This window comes from Gordionus sp. m RMFG-2023, chromosome 1, assembly GCF_954871325.1.
Source record: "Gordionus sp. m RMFG-2023 chromosome 1, tfGorSpeb1-WG-v2, whole genome shotgun sequence".
Lineage (NCBI taxonomy): Eukaryota > Metazoa > Nematomorpha > Gordioida > Chordodea > Parachordodidae > Gordionus > Gordionus sp. m RMFG-2023.
In genome coordinates, this window is record NC_088775.1 from 14,421,853 (window position 1) to 14,439,620 (window position 17,768).

The 17,768-nt window shown below is 27.3% G+C and overlaps 1 protein-coding gene across 1 annotated transcript; it reads left to right on the plus strand.

The window, feature by feature from the left end:
* The first annotated feature begins 124 nt into the window (after positions 1-124).
* Positions 125-17,563, plus strand: LOC135924095 (carboxypeptidase M-like). Its single transcript, XM_065459165.1, has 8 exons — positions 125-268; positions 312-415; positions 526-698; positions 12,862-13,055; positions 13,905-14,072; positions 14,399-14,548; positions 16,281-16,423; positions 17,363-17,563. The coding sequence occupies exons 1-8, from the start codon at positions 205-207 to the stop codon at positions 17,453-17,455; spliced, it is 1,089 nt and encodes a 362-aa protein (XP_065315237.1). The 5' UTR covers positions 125-204; the 3' UTR covers positions 17,456-17,563.
* The last annotated feature ends 205 nt before the right edge of the window (positions 17,564-17,768 follow it).

Below are 17,768 nucleotides of genomic sequence, written 5' to 3' on the forward strand. Positions count from 1 at the left end.
AATCAGCCGATCAAATGATATTTATAAACATCGCAATCTATCCCGGCGCTATTAATATTTATTTAAATTTGCATTTTATTTTGAAAAATGTTTTTAAAATTTTATTTAGTTATCACCATATTCAAAGCATCATCATTTATTATAAATAATCCTATTCAGTTAAATTTTACATATCATAACTATGATGAACTAAAAAATTATTTAATGGAAATAAATGCTAAGTATCCAGATAAAACTTATTTATATTCTATAGGAACCACCAAAGAAAGTTATCAATTATAAAAAAATTCAAATAATAAATAGATTTATAGATAGAGCTATTTTGGTTTTAGCCATATCATTGATTAAACCAAGTCGTTTGGAATTTCAAAAATATAAGAATGTAAAATTAATAGGGAATATTCATGGTGATGAGGTAATATTTAAATTATTTACTTAAAATATATGATATTTATATTTCCTGATTTCTATGTTATTAATACTTTATATAAATTTCAGAATATACATATTATTAAACATATATAGGCTGTGGGAAGAGAACTTCTTCTTCATTTTATAGAATATATATTAACTCCATCTAATGAAGATGGTTATAAAATATTAAATTCATTCATGAAAGAAACAATAATACATATTTTACCATCTTTAAATCCTGATGGATTTGAACATGCTCTACAAGTTGAAAATCACCAATGGAGGTTATTTTGATTTAAATATAATTATGAGAGTCTAACATTTATGAAATAATATTTTTACAAATTATTTCAAAGAGTAAAAATAGATATACAATGATACCTTTTATCTATAGCAGCCAAAAAATTATATTTATATTGATAAAAACTAGATTAAATTTATTTCTAATCTTAATCCTTTTTCCTCATAAAAATTTCATATTATAGAAACATATTTTTGTTCTGATCATACCTGATTTGATGTACACCAATTATTTTTACCACTTTGCTTATGGTTTGATAAAAAAAAAATTACAGACCCAATACTAAAAATTATTTGGTAGATGTTCTCTTTATTTAAATATATTATATTTTTACTTATAAAATTTGAAATAATTGTAAATACAAGTCCACCCTCCATATCCCACCCATACAATATTTGAAATCCTACCTGCTCATTTTGTTAAAAATGTTTTCTTCCCACCCACCAATTATTTAAATTTTTATAATGGGGAGAGGGCTTAAACCTTGCTTGTTACAAACCTAGTTTACACAGAAAAAATGCTCTTACTGGTAATCTTGAAAAATTTAGCGAACAAATTTTTTTTACTTGTTATAATATTTTTATTATTTGTGTTAATACTTCATTAGCTTATTTTTTAAAACTTTGCCAATTTTCAACCCTTTTATAACCAATACATGCTTCATAAGCCTATGAATTTTTAAACAACTAGTTTAAACTAGCTTAATGCCTATAAATACCTGCAGTTTACCCACAAACATGGAATATCTTCTCTTTTGGGGATCTATTTTTCCCAGATTGATGGAAATGAAAGAAATCTAGTGTTACTTTGTATCCACAACATTAAACTATGCACTTAAATTATATATCACATAATTATTATTTTTAAATTATCAAATATATTAAAAATCCGCAGGTCTGTAACTTAGCCACACTCAAATCTAACAGGAACGGGCCAAAAGGTTGTATGATTTTTTAAAAAAATTAAAAATCAGGGTGGGGCTTAAAAATTAAAAATCCAGGCATGACCAGGCTAATTTTATCAATTAATCGATTGGAATATTATAAAATGGAATGTTTATTATTTATTTGCTGCTCATATTTTCAATTTTATTTGAGCGATTGGATTGTCTAGAAACTACTCTAGGTTTAAAAATTTCAATCCCAAACATATCAGCAATTTCCTTTACCTTCTCATATACTTCATGAAATTTTTCATTCACATTCCTCTGATATTTGTTAATATTTCAACAATATCCTTTGCTCTATTCATAACCTCTTAAATCCAAATCAATTTATTGTAGCATTTGGCTAAAATCATATGTTAAATAAAAAATACATTGAATTGATATTAAAAATTGTAACTTTGTAAAAGATTCTCAGCATCTGCTGAATCTTTTTACTTGCTTGATATATAAAATTCAAGTGCTGCAAATAAGCGTCATATAGTTTATTTTAAAAAAATATAAAAATAATCAAATACTGTAGATCAATTATTATTTATAATAAATTAAAAACTTAAAAATGGTTTTTTAAATTTCAAGCATTTATTATCAATTTAGTAAATTAAAATAAAATAATTTTTAAAAAAAATTTTTATGGGGGGGGGGGGTGCCCCCAAAGCTCCCAACCCTCATACCTACGCCACTGTTCGTATTAAAAAAGGATTTGAATTATTTGTTTTAAATGCACAAAACTAGGGATGATAATGTTTTCAAAAACCTTGATTTTAGCCAATTTTTTGAAAAATGGCTACTCAATTTAGCTAAAAAATATTGCACCTACGTGAGATTCGCATATATATGGCCTAAAAATATAGGTAAATGTTTTTCAAGTTTTGAGCGAAATTGTTTTTTATTTACTTTTTATTGTTTGGATCGATATATACCAAAAAACCAGGGTTGTCAGATCTCACAATAGTGGCCAAATTTCACGATTTTTTACCTTAGTTTTCGCTAAAATACTCCCGCTATTGATTTACGCTTTCTCCCAATTTTCTTAAAAAAAATTTTCCTGATTTTTATAAGATAAATCATATAATAATTACTCTAATTCTGATGATGAAAATAATTTTTATATAAATGTGAAATAAGTATTTTATATAATTTTTAGAAATCAATCTATATAAAATAATATTTTACTAGTAAACAATTTATTTTTTAAAATTTTAACAGTTTTATATAGCCCATCAAATAAATACTGAAACATTCCCAAATAATGATGCGCTATTTTAATAAAGAAAATAAGTGTTTTAAGCAAACTTCTAAAAAAATTTTCATCGGACTAGGAGAAATCGAACGATATTGTGTCTATGCTTGTGCAGAGCCTTGAAAATTGTAACCTTTCACTATTAAATGTAAAAGCTTTTTCGTATATTAGTGTGAATTTCGGGAAAAGGCAAAGTGTAATGACGGAATTATTAGTTTTCAATGAAAATGTTATCCCCATTGGTTTCCTGTGCCATACAATTCACAATGTAGGAATAAAGGATGCTTCATTATCAATAGATATAGAAATAATTGCTATAAAATGTTATGCCGAATTCAGCAGATCCACCAGACATGGGTATCTGTTCTAAAATAAATTATGGATTCTCAAGATATTGAATGGTCTGAACATTTACGAATCGTTTCAACAAAATGGCTGTCATTAATATCGGCTTTCGAAAGACTTAATATAATTTTTGGCTGTTAAATCTTATTTTTTATCCCAAAAAAATCCTAATTCAATATTAATATTCTTTGAAAATGTATTGGCATTAATATAAGGACGACCTTAAGCAACGTGGTTAAAAAAGTGCAATCAGAAAGTATAATTGCAGTGGAATTATGAATAAATTAGTTACAACTTTAAAAGCCCAAGTTATCACAACTTTTATGGCTCGGTTGTAAGACAAAATCTTATGTAATGTGCAATTCCAATATAAAAGATATCAAATTAGATAATTATTTCAGGAATTCGTTGCTTTAAATACATTTATAGAACAAATAATATATCAAATTTGGCTCATGAAAACAAATTCATACTTTTTTTCAAATATCATTTCGCCAAATTTTGAAAAAATATAAAATATTATATTTTCGTTACCACATACAAACGCTGATTCAGAGCGCATATTTATTTTAATTAAAAATTTATGGCGGAAAGATCGTTATCGGTTATCTTTATCGGATTTAAAAGCGGAATTAATGATCAAATATAAATTTAATTATTCTTGTAAAGATTTTAAAGAATATGCAACAAAAATTAAAAATTTAATTAATAATAAAATATGAATACAATAGGATCATCCTTTATTTTACTGTTTGCTTATTAGATATATTCATTTAAATAAAGAAATAATCAACGGGAAAGAATTATAATTAAATTCTCCCGCTTTTTGTTTGAATGAATCTGGCAACCCTAGCTATAAAATTATAATACAAATAAAATCGTTGTAGGGGAGACCGGGGTAAAATGATAGGCATTTTGCATATTTACCATAAAAATTTTAAACAAGAGTCAAACACAACAAATTATAGATCAATGTGTAGCCCCATCTCTCTTCTACAAGATAAAAAAAGTGTAGCCCTCTACCTATAATATTTTAGGAGCTATGATTAGTTATGTAAAACTACTCATTTTCGCCATTTTACCCTGGGTACAGGGTAAAATGGATAAGCACTAGGGTAAAGTGGTTAAAATAATATTTGACACATATTTATTGTTTTATTTAACAAATATTACAAATTTAAGATTTATTTATGATTTTTATTTAAAAACTAATCGATACAATAAGGACATGTAAAATAATTATCATAATTAGCACATTTAGAATGTGCCCATTCAAGGCCCTCGCGACTATTTTTATAGTTTTTATTACAATTAACACATAAACAATTATTTTTTGATCTTTTTTTTTCTCTAAATTAATAATTTTTTTTTATAAGGTGTAGATGTTAATATTTCTGAATTCTTTTTTTTAAATATTTTATCCGATGAAATATTGAATAATTTAAAAATAGGTATTATAGATGAAGGATTGAATACTCTATTATAATTTTTTGAGCATGATGGTAACATATCATGATAAGGTTCATCAATATCATCTGGAACATTTTCGTTCAATAATATAGATAAATCACTATCATTATTTTGAGTCACTGTAAGATTTTGAGTCACTCTAATATTTTCATCATTATTTTCAAATTCAATGTTTGAGTTAGCATTTGAATTATTACAGCAGATATAATCTTGTTCTGTAAATATATTTGGGTTTAAAGGAAATATGCCACATGCTAAGAATCCATTTAATATATTATTTGATGTCACTGCCCTTGGTACTTCATTTTTTAACACTCCTGGAATATCATAAATCTGAAATTGTTGCCCCACATGATTTTTAGATTGAGCATTATTAAAATTATGAAATACAATATAATTTCAATTGAGCATTTTTATTAAAGTCACCAAATTAATAATATTTAGATTGAGCATTATTAAAATTATGAAATACAATATAATTTCAATTGAGCATTTTTATTAAAGTTACCAAATTAATATTGATATTTAGATTGAGCATTATTAAAATTATGAAATACAATATAATTTCAATTGAGCATTTTTATTAAAGTTACCAAATTGATATTGATATTTAAATTGAGTTATTAAAATTATGAAATACAATATAATACAAACAATATAATTTAATTACTTGTTTAGGCGTTAATCCCATAAATGACCTACTTGCTTCTAATATGTAGTCACACAATCTAAGATTCTTCTTCATTTGTAAATATTTGTTTATGATGATCTGAACTTTTAATACCAATTTTACATCTCCTTCTCAACGTTGTATAAGGTATGTTAAATTTTTTAGCAGACAAATTTAATGAAGTATTATTTTATATTTTATGGCTTCATTTATTATATTTACATCTCTGTATATGGTTTTTCTTTTATAATTTCTCATTATTTGATTGATACAATAAAAATTATAATAAATGAATTAATGAAAAATTAATGTGAATAATTTTATATTTTAACCGTTTTACCCATAACAGCTTTACCCCTAGGTGACATATATTATAAATATCGTTATTGTGTGACTTCTAATATAGCTAAAGATGTCAGATAAATTTTATTTTATAGCTAATACATTAAGGAACATGTGTGCCAAATTTTGAATCCTGAGGATATGTAAATTTTACTAAAAGCAAAATATAGTAGAGAATGATTTTTATATTTTTTGGGTAAAAAACAGTTTTTTGACAAAATATATAAAATTAGGTAAGTTTTTTAAAAGATGAACATAGGTAAGAAATTAGATATAAAAATACATCTTCACACCAAATTTAAGGTCTTTATACTCAATGGTTAAAAAGTTATTCGCGTTAACATTGTTACCCCGTCAATCGCTTTACCCCGGTCTCCCCTAATCGAGTAGCATCTATGGAGCACTCGCCATTATATTTGGTAATGGCTAAATGTAGGCTAATTCTGCTCAATCTACAGGCACTTGCTGGAGAAAATTTGTTAATATTAAGGGGTTTAATTTATATTAGTTTCTTTCAAATTTGAGCTGCTATATTTTTAAGAAAAACCCCTAAGTCATAATCAGAGTTTTCGGCTAAAAATTTATAATTACCCAAATATACTTGCCATAGGCGTTGATTGATTAATCACTATAAAGTAGAGGTCATTAAAGGCCTCTTCGGTTCGTTAAGAATTTTTACACAAGTTGTTGCCTCGTATATATTTTTTAAAAATTTGCCCAGCCTGGTTAGTTATAATCTTTTAAAAAATCTCCAAGCCCAGCTGTTGTATCAGTTAGAAAAAAGAAGAAAATTTAATAAAATATACTAAATGTCAGTCATTTTTCTGACATGAACAATTAATTTTCCTTGGGGAAAAAGTTGTGATGTGGAGATCACGGGACGCCATTGTGGGAGGACAAAGAGATGAAGAATGCACGGAATATATTGGATGACTTGTAGTACTGATCTTAAAGATTTCACAATGTAATTTGGATAATTATTGTTTACTTGTTTTCATATGAATGTTAATTTTTTCATTATCAATTTGTGATATTGGTAAATAGAGAATTTGAAGGAAATTTTATAGTTAAGGGGTTTTTACTTCCAGATTAAGTATTGACAGGGTTGAGGGTAGGGTTGTGTATTTATGTTTTTTTACACCAGCCTTATCCCGGCCTGGTCTAGGCCTTTGTGTTTGCAGCGCTTTGCAAATTTCTACTATATATTTCATTCTAGGTTCGAATCCTGGAAGGATGGTTTTTTAATCCTTGCTAAGTGGTATGAATAACAGATTGGATGCTAGCACATGATTCGGGTTGAGTGATATATGATAAAAATGGATCTTATTGCATTATGATAAAATTTGATCGCTGTTTAGCAAATTTCTATTTTTAAAGTGGTGAGTTTTAACATTTATCAAAGGTTTGCCCTCTTTTGACACAATCTTGAGGCTTAGATAATATTTTTTAAATCTTGATTTAACCGTTTTTAAAAAATTAGTAAATCGACAGTTTTTAATAAATCCTTTTTTAAGATAAATCAAGAAGTTAAAACAAGTTATATATGTTAGCGACAATGAGTTTTTTCCAGCAGTATTTTTTAACTTTAAATCATTTTTTGAGCGTTTTTTTTAATTTAAAAATCTGATTTTATCGGAAATGTTCCATCAAGTTTAAAATACCTACCTTATAAATTGTAAATATTTTTCGGTTAACTTTTGAGTCATTTATGTGAAAAATCTAGGGAAAAACATATTGCCGCTAACATATGTACACTTAAAAAAATTATTTAAATAGTATAATAAAATTTTAATAAAGTTTATTTAAAAAAATAATAATGTCAGATAATCAATGTGAATTAGTTTACATAATCATAATTTATAGCATACATACAACAGCAGTGGCGTATCCAGGATTTTCTTATAGGGGGGGAATTTTTTTGGGGGCTTCGCCCCCAAACCCCTTTTACCTGGCCTTTGGCCTTCGGCCAGCTTTTCTCCGGCCTTCGGCCGGGTCTTATTTAGCTATTCTATTAAATTATTATATTTCTATTTTTAACTATTATTTACTAATTCGTGCTTATGGATAGGATATTACAAGCCTCTTTTTTATTATTTCAAGTTAGGTATATTATATTTAATAAAGTTTTTTTAAATGTAAAGGTTTTTTTAAATGTAAAGTTGAAATAAAGTGTAATGTCATTTTTTTTATAAAATTTGCTTTAAAAACTAGCCTCAGCTTAAATTCTCATACAATATAAGTAGAATATAATTTTTTTATTGAAAATACTAATAGTAGTGTGTTTAAAATATTGACTAGAAAATAATTAAATTAACAAGTTTTTTTAACTTCTTATCAAATACAAGATTTTTAATTATTTCGTTTGTCGTTGGAACCAAATCTCTGTGTATATTTAAGAGCTAACCCATTTAGCCGAGATTCAGTACTTCGTAAATATGTTTTCAACCTTCTCAAGTTGGAAAAAGTCCTTTCATTCGTACATGTTGTAATAGGCAAACATGCAAGAATATAAAACAACTTTGAAATATTATGAAATTGAGCCAAGGTTTCTTTACACCGATTGAGCGCATCAATAGCATGCTCAGGTAAAATAGCTAAACGTATAAATATTTATATCACAATTCGAATTCACTGATTAAATTTATTTCAGTATCAATCTCATAGGAATAAAATTTTTCTAAATATTTAATTTTACCAATAGTGGCATTAGAAAATGAAGAAGGATCTTTGGGTAATAAAACTTGAAGATTGCTAAAGACTTGTTTTTTATCTAAAACCCGTACTTTTATTTGCGATAAAAAAGTATCTGAGAATGGGATGAAAATGGATATTTTATAATATTCTTCAGTTGAGCCAATATTTATTTTCATCTCAATAATGGCCTAGGTGCTAGACGAGGTTTAATTAGTGTTATATCATAAAATTTAACCTTCGATTCAACGTCTAGATAAATATTATGAAAATATTTATCTACATTCATTCTTATTGTATCTACCTGTTCATGTATATTTTCCGCCAAATCAATAACCTGAACCAAATCTAAATTTGGTTTTTGTAAATTTCTACAAAGTAGTGAGCTAAAAATAATTTATAGATGCAACTAGCAGCAATGATAAACTATGATTGATCAATTGAATTCAATAATGATATCGCTGCTGACGACACATTACTTTTTTTCATGCTCAGCCTTATTTATAAATTATCGTTTGATTTCAATCTCTTTGACGAAATATTTTTCCATTTTATTAATATTTTTGAATAATATGTTGGAAAATTGATATTCAAATATTTGTAAAATTTTGATTGGTGGGGAGGGGGGGGGGGTAAAATTTTTATTAGCTTAAAATGATATTTATGAAAATAGTCAAATTTGCGATGGGGGGGGGATTTCCCCCTTTCCCCCCCCCATTGGTTACGCGCCTGTACAACAGAATGCCACAGTCGTTTCAGACCTCTTTATATTTGTCTTGTGGGTAAGTATGTTCACTCATTAGAGATCACCCGACTTTGGTTGTTTGTTTTTATTATTAAAATACCGGCAGTCAAGTTAAATCTGTTCCCCCATTAAAGATGGAGTTAAAATGTTAAAATAATCCAACTATGTTTATTTATACAATAAAAAAGAATATATATAAATAACTTTAAAAGTTATACTTTTAGCCAAGGTAAAACTACATTTGTGTTGGTCATATTTTTTTTATAAATATGTGCAATTTTTTCCCCCCATTTAATTTATTTGTTTATAGGCCATTTAAAAATAATTTTTTAATAAAATATTCATAAAATAATTATAATTAGGCCATAAAAATTAAAATGTTTTAAAATTTCATGATTTATCATAAAATATTTAAAATCGGGTTGCTTATAATATTAATTTCAACAATGTGTTATTTTCGCGAATTTTCACAAATCTCATCTAAATTTCTCGGCCCTTTGTCCACCCGGCGGTCCCGGTATTAAAATATTTTTTTTAATAAGACGATTTAGGCCCGCGGCCCGAATTTAAAAAAAAGCTTAGAAGGAAGAAAACTCAAAATCGTTATTTCCTATTTAAAATGTTTATGCATTAAATTTAAATATTCAACAATTAACTTTGATGATTTAATTGTTTATTATTATTTATTACAAAATAATTATATAAAAAAATGAATGGCAAATATTTCCCAAACCAAGTTTTATTTTAAAAAAACTTTTCTTATTTTTCAAATTCAATTTATAATAACGATATAGCCGGGCTGATTGGCCACCCCTATAGGACTATACGGACTAGATATTGAGTAAATATTCTACACCATTCACATGCTGAAATACAGTTAAATTAAAAAAAAATTTCGTGTCCAAAAAGTAATTTAAGTTGAAGGAAATAACGCATTGACGAAAAGAACTTTGACGTTAACATTTATAATATCATTTTTTGAGTGGATTAATATGATTTACCTGTAAGCGGAATTTTTTTGATTCGGCAGCGGGGGCATATGGTTCAAAATTCATGAGCCTTTTATTTGTTTTTTTTTAGCCAAAAGCATCCATATTACATGATGCCCTTTTTAACCATTAGAATATAAGTTGGATATTACGTGATGAAACGTTTATTAAAATTTAATTGGATTAATTCACCAATCTCTCTCGCCTTTGGCCTACCTTACGTTTCCATGATTATTCTTAAAGGATAAAATCTGAATACCATCTTTAGTTAGTGGTAGTCAATAATCATGCTTGTTTGTCAATAATAAAAAAATTTTATTTTTTTTAAATAAAAAAGATAATGGGTTTAAATTTTTGCTTAACAAAAAATATCATAAAGGACATTTTTTTATATATAAGACCTTAAGTTGGAAAATGTTGTGACAAAGTGGCTCCTCGCTATAGGCTCAAAATGGAATTTATATCTAAGATTTTAAAATACCCTTCAAGAGTTATAAATCAAATGGCGTTTTCCATTCACGAATCAAAGCTAGGCCCCAATTCAAAGCTTCCCAATACAATTTTTTAAATTTTTATAAGCAATTGCTAAAGACCAATTAGATTACTCAAGATTTTAGCCAAAACAAAAAATTACTAAAAAAGAAAGAAAGGAAAGATTTTATTGATTTAGCCTTTGAAAATTGGCTAAAGCGAGGTTTTAAAAAACTACTATAGATTAATAGTATATATTAAAATCGATAATTATTATTAATGGCTAGTAAATTTATTAACTTTTTATTTCAAAAATATTTAAGTAATCAAATTTTTAAAAACTCGGAGTTTTTACCTTTTTGTAGTGTGGGCGTTATTCAGGATGCAGTAAATTTCTAATAATTAACGGCAGATGGGTCATTCGGGTAAAATAGCGAAGATCAAACATACACCACAAAATTTAATACAAAATGATAAATATTCTATAATAAATTATAATACAATAATAGCGCATATAAAGTAGATCATTCCTATAACTATAATATGCCCATTCAACACAGTGCATTGTATTGAAGTCAATTTTTGTTTTGCGCTTTTTACTGTTATTTAGGTTCCATTCACTTTTTTTAAAGTATAGATGGAGATACAAATGGTAATTGTAGATGATTTTTTTCCCTTTTTATATAAATCTTGGCAACTGTAATTACCGCACTTGAATTGAATATATGAGAAAATAAAGGATTGCTATTATAATAACGTTTCAAGTCTAACCTAATATTTTTACAGAAATATATAACGCAAGCCTGAAGATTATGCTCATAGATGGTACAAAGGTTTGGACATCTATTAGCGAAATCTCAATGTTTAGGCAATATTTTTTTGACTAAAATATTGAGCTATCCGTTTTTAAAAATCGGTATAAATCGAGCCATTTAACAACACTAAGTTAGCTTAAATGCTTAAAAATTTTTCTAGATAAAACTCGACTAAGTTTAATCGGTAGCTTGGACATCGCGAAATATATCCTATAAATTTTATAAAATTCGATAAAGTTACTTTTATCAAAGCAAAAATCAGCGTTTGATCAATATCTATTATTAGCACAGCCCCCCCCCCCCCCATTACTAAAAGAACATTTGTTAAATTTAATATATATTATAGATAATTATCTCTAAAAATGGAAATGTTGGTGTTTACCTTTTTACTCCGTGTGCCTTATAGCTCGGTTTATATATTTATAAAACTCTAAAATCCTGGCTGTGCCGATCCACATATTCACCGATCCGATATTTTCCGATATTGCTTCAAAACCGATCCAATATTTATACTGATTTTTCACCACCCCCCATTGAACCAAATGTAATTAAGATATCAATATTTTTTATGCATTTAATTTAATTTTTTTAATTCTACAATTAACTAATTAAAAAAATATATTTAATAATATATCCATTTTATGTTGGTATGAATTATAAAAGTTATATTTAATATATAAAATTCTAATATATTAGATTTTTAGAGCCTCGATTTTCTGGCAATAAGCTTCTACGATATGGACTATCTATATCCCCAGCCGTATTGAAGGCAGACTCAGATGATTTCGCAGATAACGCATTTTGCAAAATTATCTTTGTCTTTTGTAAAATATTTCCATAATTCAGATACCATATTTAAAAATTTTTTTTTATTTTAAAGTATAAATAATAAAACTGACGTTATTATTTAAAAAGATTTGAAATAAATAAAACTTTGAGTTTTCCTTTCTATTTTTATAAAAAAAACTTTTAATATACTATAAAATCTATTTTAAAAAAAGAAATCAAATTTAGAGGGTGTTGTGCATTTGCATTGTTTAAGAAAAAATTATTTAGAAAATATTATAATAATGTAAAATAAATATACATAACATAAAATAACAAAAAAAAGAAAAGTAAAAAGATCGGATCGGTTTTTACATGTATCGGCTAGATCCGATATATTTGGAAAACGCTAAATATCGGTACCGATCCGATTCGATATTTAATATCGGCACAACCCTAATATCCTGCTTTGCGTTCCCTTCAAATCCTATAATTTAACAATATATATCGGGTTTAAAAAGCGTTTCCTCTACCTCTTATAATTTTTGATTCTTATAAGATGTCACCAGTACTTTAATTCAATTTAAATATATATCCATAAATAATTTTATTTATATGACCCCCAATCCCCTTCCCAATGCACCACTCATTTTTTAGAGGTAACAGTGATCCTAATGTTGATTTAAATCGCAATTTTCCCGATTACTTTATGGAAAATGACGTACCTCGCGAGCTGGAGACCGTAGCGGTTATGAATTGGTTGCGGGAAATAAATTTTGTCTTTTCAATTTCGTTCCACGGGGGAGCGCTGGTCGTTAGTTATCCTTACGATAATAAGAACCCCATTTCTCGTATATTCTGTATTTATATAATATATATAAGAATACTAATAAAACAATGAAATCTAGGAACATTTGCTATTTCCGGGAATCAAAATGCACTTTATGAAAATATATCCATTAATTCCAAAACTCGTGCTTAATCAATTTTTTTAAGAATATGCCTTGATATGTAAATGAAAAACGAAAAAAATAGCATATTTTATTCTTAGGCCATTTTCAATTTTTGTTCTAGGTTTTTGTATTTATTAAATTATATATCATTTTAAAGAGAGTTATTCTTATACGTGAATATTTTATTTTAATAGCCTAATTACTTTGATATTCCTGTAGTTTAGCCCTTATGAAAGGGAAAACGACTAAGTTTACCCGACTATTAGCCAACTTTATGTTTTTTTTATTCATTAGGAATAGGGATCACTGATAATGATTAAAAAAGTAGCAACCAGAAATTATTTAAAAATGACCATGGCATTTAATCAGAGTCATTTTTTTTACAACCAGAGCTAACAGCTATAGCAAATTTTTTATAAGCTACAGATAAGTCGAAAGTGGTTAAAACCACTCTTACGTATAGTTGAGAGATAAAATCGTACACAATATTCTTTATTAATAGGTCAGGTCCCATCTTCAATGCACTTAAATAAAATGAAGTATCTGAAGGGATAATGCCCGAATCTCTTAATGAAGGTAGATTTTACAGAAAAACAAATTTAGGCCTCCTATACTTGGTTAAAATGTGGGAGGGGGGATTTAGACCCCCCCCCCCGCCGACTCTCCTATGATTTTCAAAAATATTGTTAACCTACATTCTCTTTTTGCCCATAATTTTAAATTTACTTTTCATACCATTAAATTTAGAAAGCAACCCTTCTAACGAAAACCTGTCCGATGATGACGACGTATTCAAGCATTTATCCAAATCTTATGTGGGAGTACTTCAGCAAGATGCTATTATAGGCCAATGTTCCAGGGAGGAGTATATAGAGCCAGGAATTACTAACGGGGCTAAATGGTATCCCATCACCGGTATATTAACACGATCAAATAATATTGTTAGAGATTAAATAATCTTTCGAGTTTAAATCATGTATTTAGGAGAGATTTTTGAGATTTAAAAATCTGATTTGAAGGAAATGTATTTAAAAAAGTATATAGAACTCATTTTAATATGATGAAATAAACAATTTAAAGATAATATGTAATATAAACAAATACAATTGTATTATAATTATACTAGAGAAAGAAAGAAATATTTTTATTTATAAATACTTTACTGGCCAAGATTATAAAAAAAACTTAAAAGTCGCCTTCTCTTTAATCACAGTAATCTTCCTTAAAAAAATTATTTGAAGGTGGAATGCAAGATTATAATTACTTTAACGGTGTATTCGAGCTTACCATCGAGCTTTCCTGCCCAAAATTTCCTGAACCCACTGCGCTTTTGACTTATTGGAACAGCCACAAAGACTCGATTATACGAATATTGGATGAGACAAGGAGAGGTATGTAATATTATATCGGATGAGTATTATGATGCTCTATGATCACTTTTTTTTAATAATTCATTTCTTCTATAGCATCAATAAAAATACTACAATATTATCTGGAATAATCCTTTGTATACATTATTGCATTGATCTCCTATTTTAACATGATAAATCTTTCAATTTTTAAAAAAAAAATAAAACTGGATACAGAACATTATAATCAGGGGTGTTCCAATGCCACTTTTTTGAGGCCGATCCGATATCATTTGATTGTGTTATTTATACATATTTAATTTATGTGTAAAAGTATACTATATATTTTTTATTAAATCATTTATTTTATAATAATAACATTATAAATATATTCACTTATTTATATAGTAATTAAAGAAATTTTAAACAAATAGTTAAATTAAAATTAATATATCGAAGATTTCTTTTCAGAAATACTTAGGGAAGGAAGGGGCTGTCACACCAGCTTCACTAGTAAACACAGATTCTGACGATACACTTATGACAAGTGTTGCTAGATATTAATGAGCAAGTTTAGTGCCAAAATTTGAAACACCAATCGAAACTATGGCAGATTTTGAAAAGTGTGAATGGCACCTGAGTAGTCCATTAGCACTGATTTCTTTCATTCTTATGGTGGATGTAATATAAAAACTATCATTCCTTATTAACGGGTGAAGCAGTAAATAGTAGTGATGCATCCGGCCTAATTTATCAAGCCCGGCTCGAAATTTTTTTAAAAAAGTTTTACCCAGCCCGGCCCGCCGAATTTTTTTGAAAAGTATTGCCGGCCCCACCCACCGGCCCGGCCCAAATTTATTTAAATATACATATTAATTTTTATAATTACTCAAAATAAACGATATATGTTATATGGCGTCTAGTTTCTATAAATAAAATCAAATATTTTTATTTTACATAAAAAATTTAACATAAAATTGATAAATTTAGATATATTTTAAAAAAAATTCTAAGGCCCGACTCGGCCCGAATTTTCTTAATATTAGGCCCGACCCAGCCCAAACCCTATTTTTTTTAAAAAAAGGGCCAGGTATGGGCCGGGCTTACTTTTGCAGATCTCTAGAAATAGCTTTTCACAGGTAAACCAAATCAAATGAATCAAACCGGAATTGAATTTACGCAAAAGTTTCTTAGCACAAATCAAATGAGCAAATTTATTTGCAGTTGTAAGATATCGAGCTTTTTTTAGTCACAAATTCTTATGAATAATTTGATGCACTGAAGTTTGTGATATACCAATCTCTGGATATTTGAGAAATTATGGGTGCCCGTGGTCTTCTTGACTTATTACAAGTGTATCAACAAGTTTAATATTTTTCTGAGTTCAAGCACTTCGCGGTCTCCCAATTGAGTCCTGAAAGAGGCCAATTTCCATTTGGAAATTTCTGAAATAATCGTTTGGTACCATAATGTCGTTCTTGTTATAAGATTTTAATTAAGCTTAAATCATTTTAGTAAAACTCATATTTTTTTTATTATTTGGTATCGAAAAAAATCGTTTGGTTTTTTTATTTTTAAATAAAGTTGCATGTTTTCTATACCAGTTAAGAAAAATTTATAAAACTTTGCAGAATTGTTAAGAAAAAAAACTTAAAAACTGACGCAGTTATGATTAAGTGAAAAAGTATGTCACTTCAATCCAACCACCCTTTGAATCATTGTTTAACAATAATGATTATTCTTCATTAATATACATGGCATATATTTTTTAAAGGTATCAGGGGACGAGTTCTGACGATAAATAAACTTCCGGTACCCTACGCAGAAATATATGTCAAAAACAGAATTCACAATGTGTTTACCAACAATGAGGGCTATTTTTGGAGGCTTTTATTGCCGGGTAGTTACGTAATCAAGGTTAGAAATTTTGCCCATATTTGAGCATTTACTTTTACAAAATTTGAACAATGTTGTTTTTCGTTGGCTATTTTAGCTCTCGTTATTATCATTAAATATAGTTGGGTATAGTGTTGTTAAAAGGCTTGATTTTTGAAAACGGCTATCTCAATATTACGCACGCCTGGAGATTTGCTCATAGATGGCAGAAGTTTGGACATCTATTAACGAAATCAGGATACTTGCGGAAATCTTAATTTATAAATGACTAAATCATCAATTGTTTGTTTTTTTTGAAAAAAATCATACATTTAGATGTAGTTTATATACAAACTATTTCATGATAATTAATATTCATTTGGATTCTAGTATTTTATAATGATTGGCTATTAATAGGATTTTTCTAATCGATAATTTAAAATTCCTTTTTTTAAACAGTATATAAATATTTTGTTTTTTTTAAAATAGTCTATTTCTGGCTGGTGTTTTTTCTTTCTCTCAGTTGTCAATCTATTATAATATTTTTTATTTAAAAAAAACAATTTATTATGATTTTTTTTTAAAAAAATTTTGGTCTTAATGTTTATCAGATATAGAGGTCCAAATTTTAGACCAGGTTCGATTTTGAAATTTTTTTACTTTTAATACCCACCAGCCCGGAATTTTTTAAAATTTGGTTTTTTATTTTGAAAAATTATAATCTTATTTTGCAAATTGTTTTAAGAAGGAAAAATTGAAAATATAACCAGTAAATTAATATTAAACGTTTTCTGGTTGATTAATTGATATAAACAGATTTATCATAACCTTTGCCCGGTACGAGTCGGGTTGCAGATCTCTGATATTATTAAAATATAATTACAAAAAAGTAACATAATGAATTTAATTTAGCTGGCCACGTGGTGCCTTATCATTGAAAAAAATAGTATATTATTATTAACAAATAAATATTTTAAAAAGGTCAATATTCCGAATGTAACTACTCAATTTTTCCCTGTGCAAGTTCCACTGAATACTGGTTACGTAGATGTTGAGTTGGTGCTAAATATTTAGATGCAATTTTTTTTAAATGATTATTGTTATAATAATACGAGTGCCGCTAATAAATAATCCGTTAATAATTTTTTTAAATTATGTTTTATTTTTAGTCAGTCTTAAACGAACCAATTTTTTTATGAAAATATATTATTATGATTGTATTATAACTTTAATAAAAAAGGAATAATTGCTCAAATAATGCTTTTCACAAAATTTTTATTCTTAACCATATTTTACATACTTTTGAATACCGGAGGCAGACTCTACTCTCTCATAAATTCATACATTAGTACGTTTCATTGAGCCTCCCAAGTCTGAGTCGTTTTTT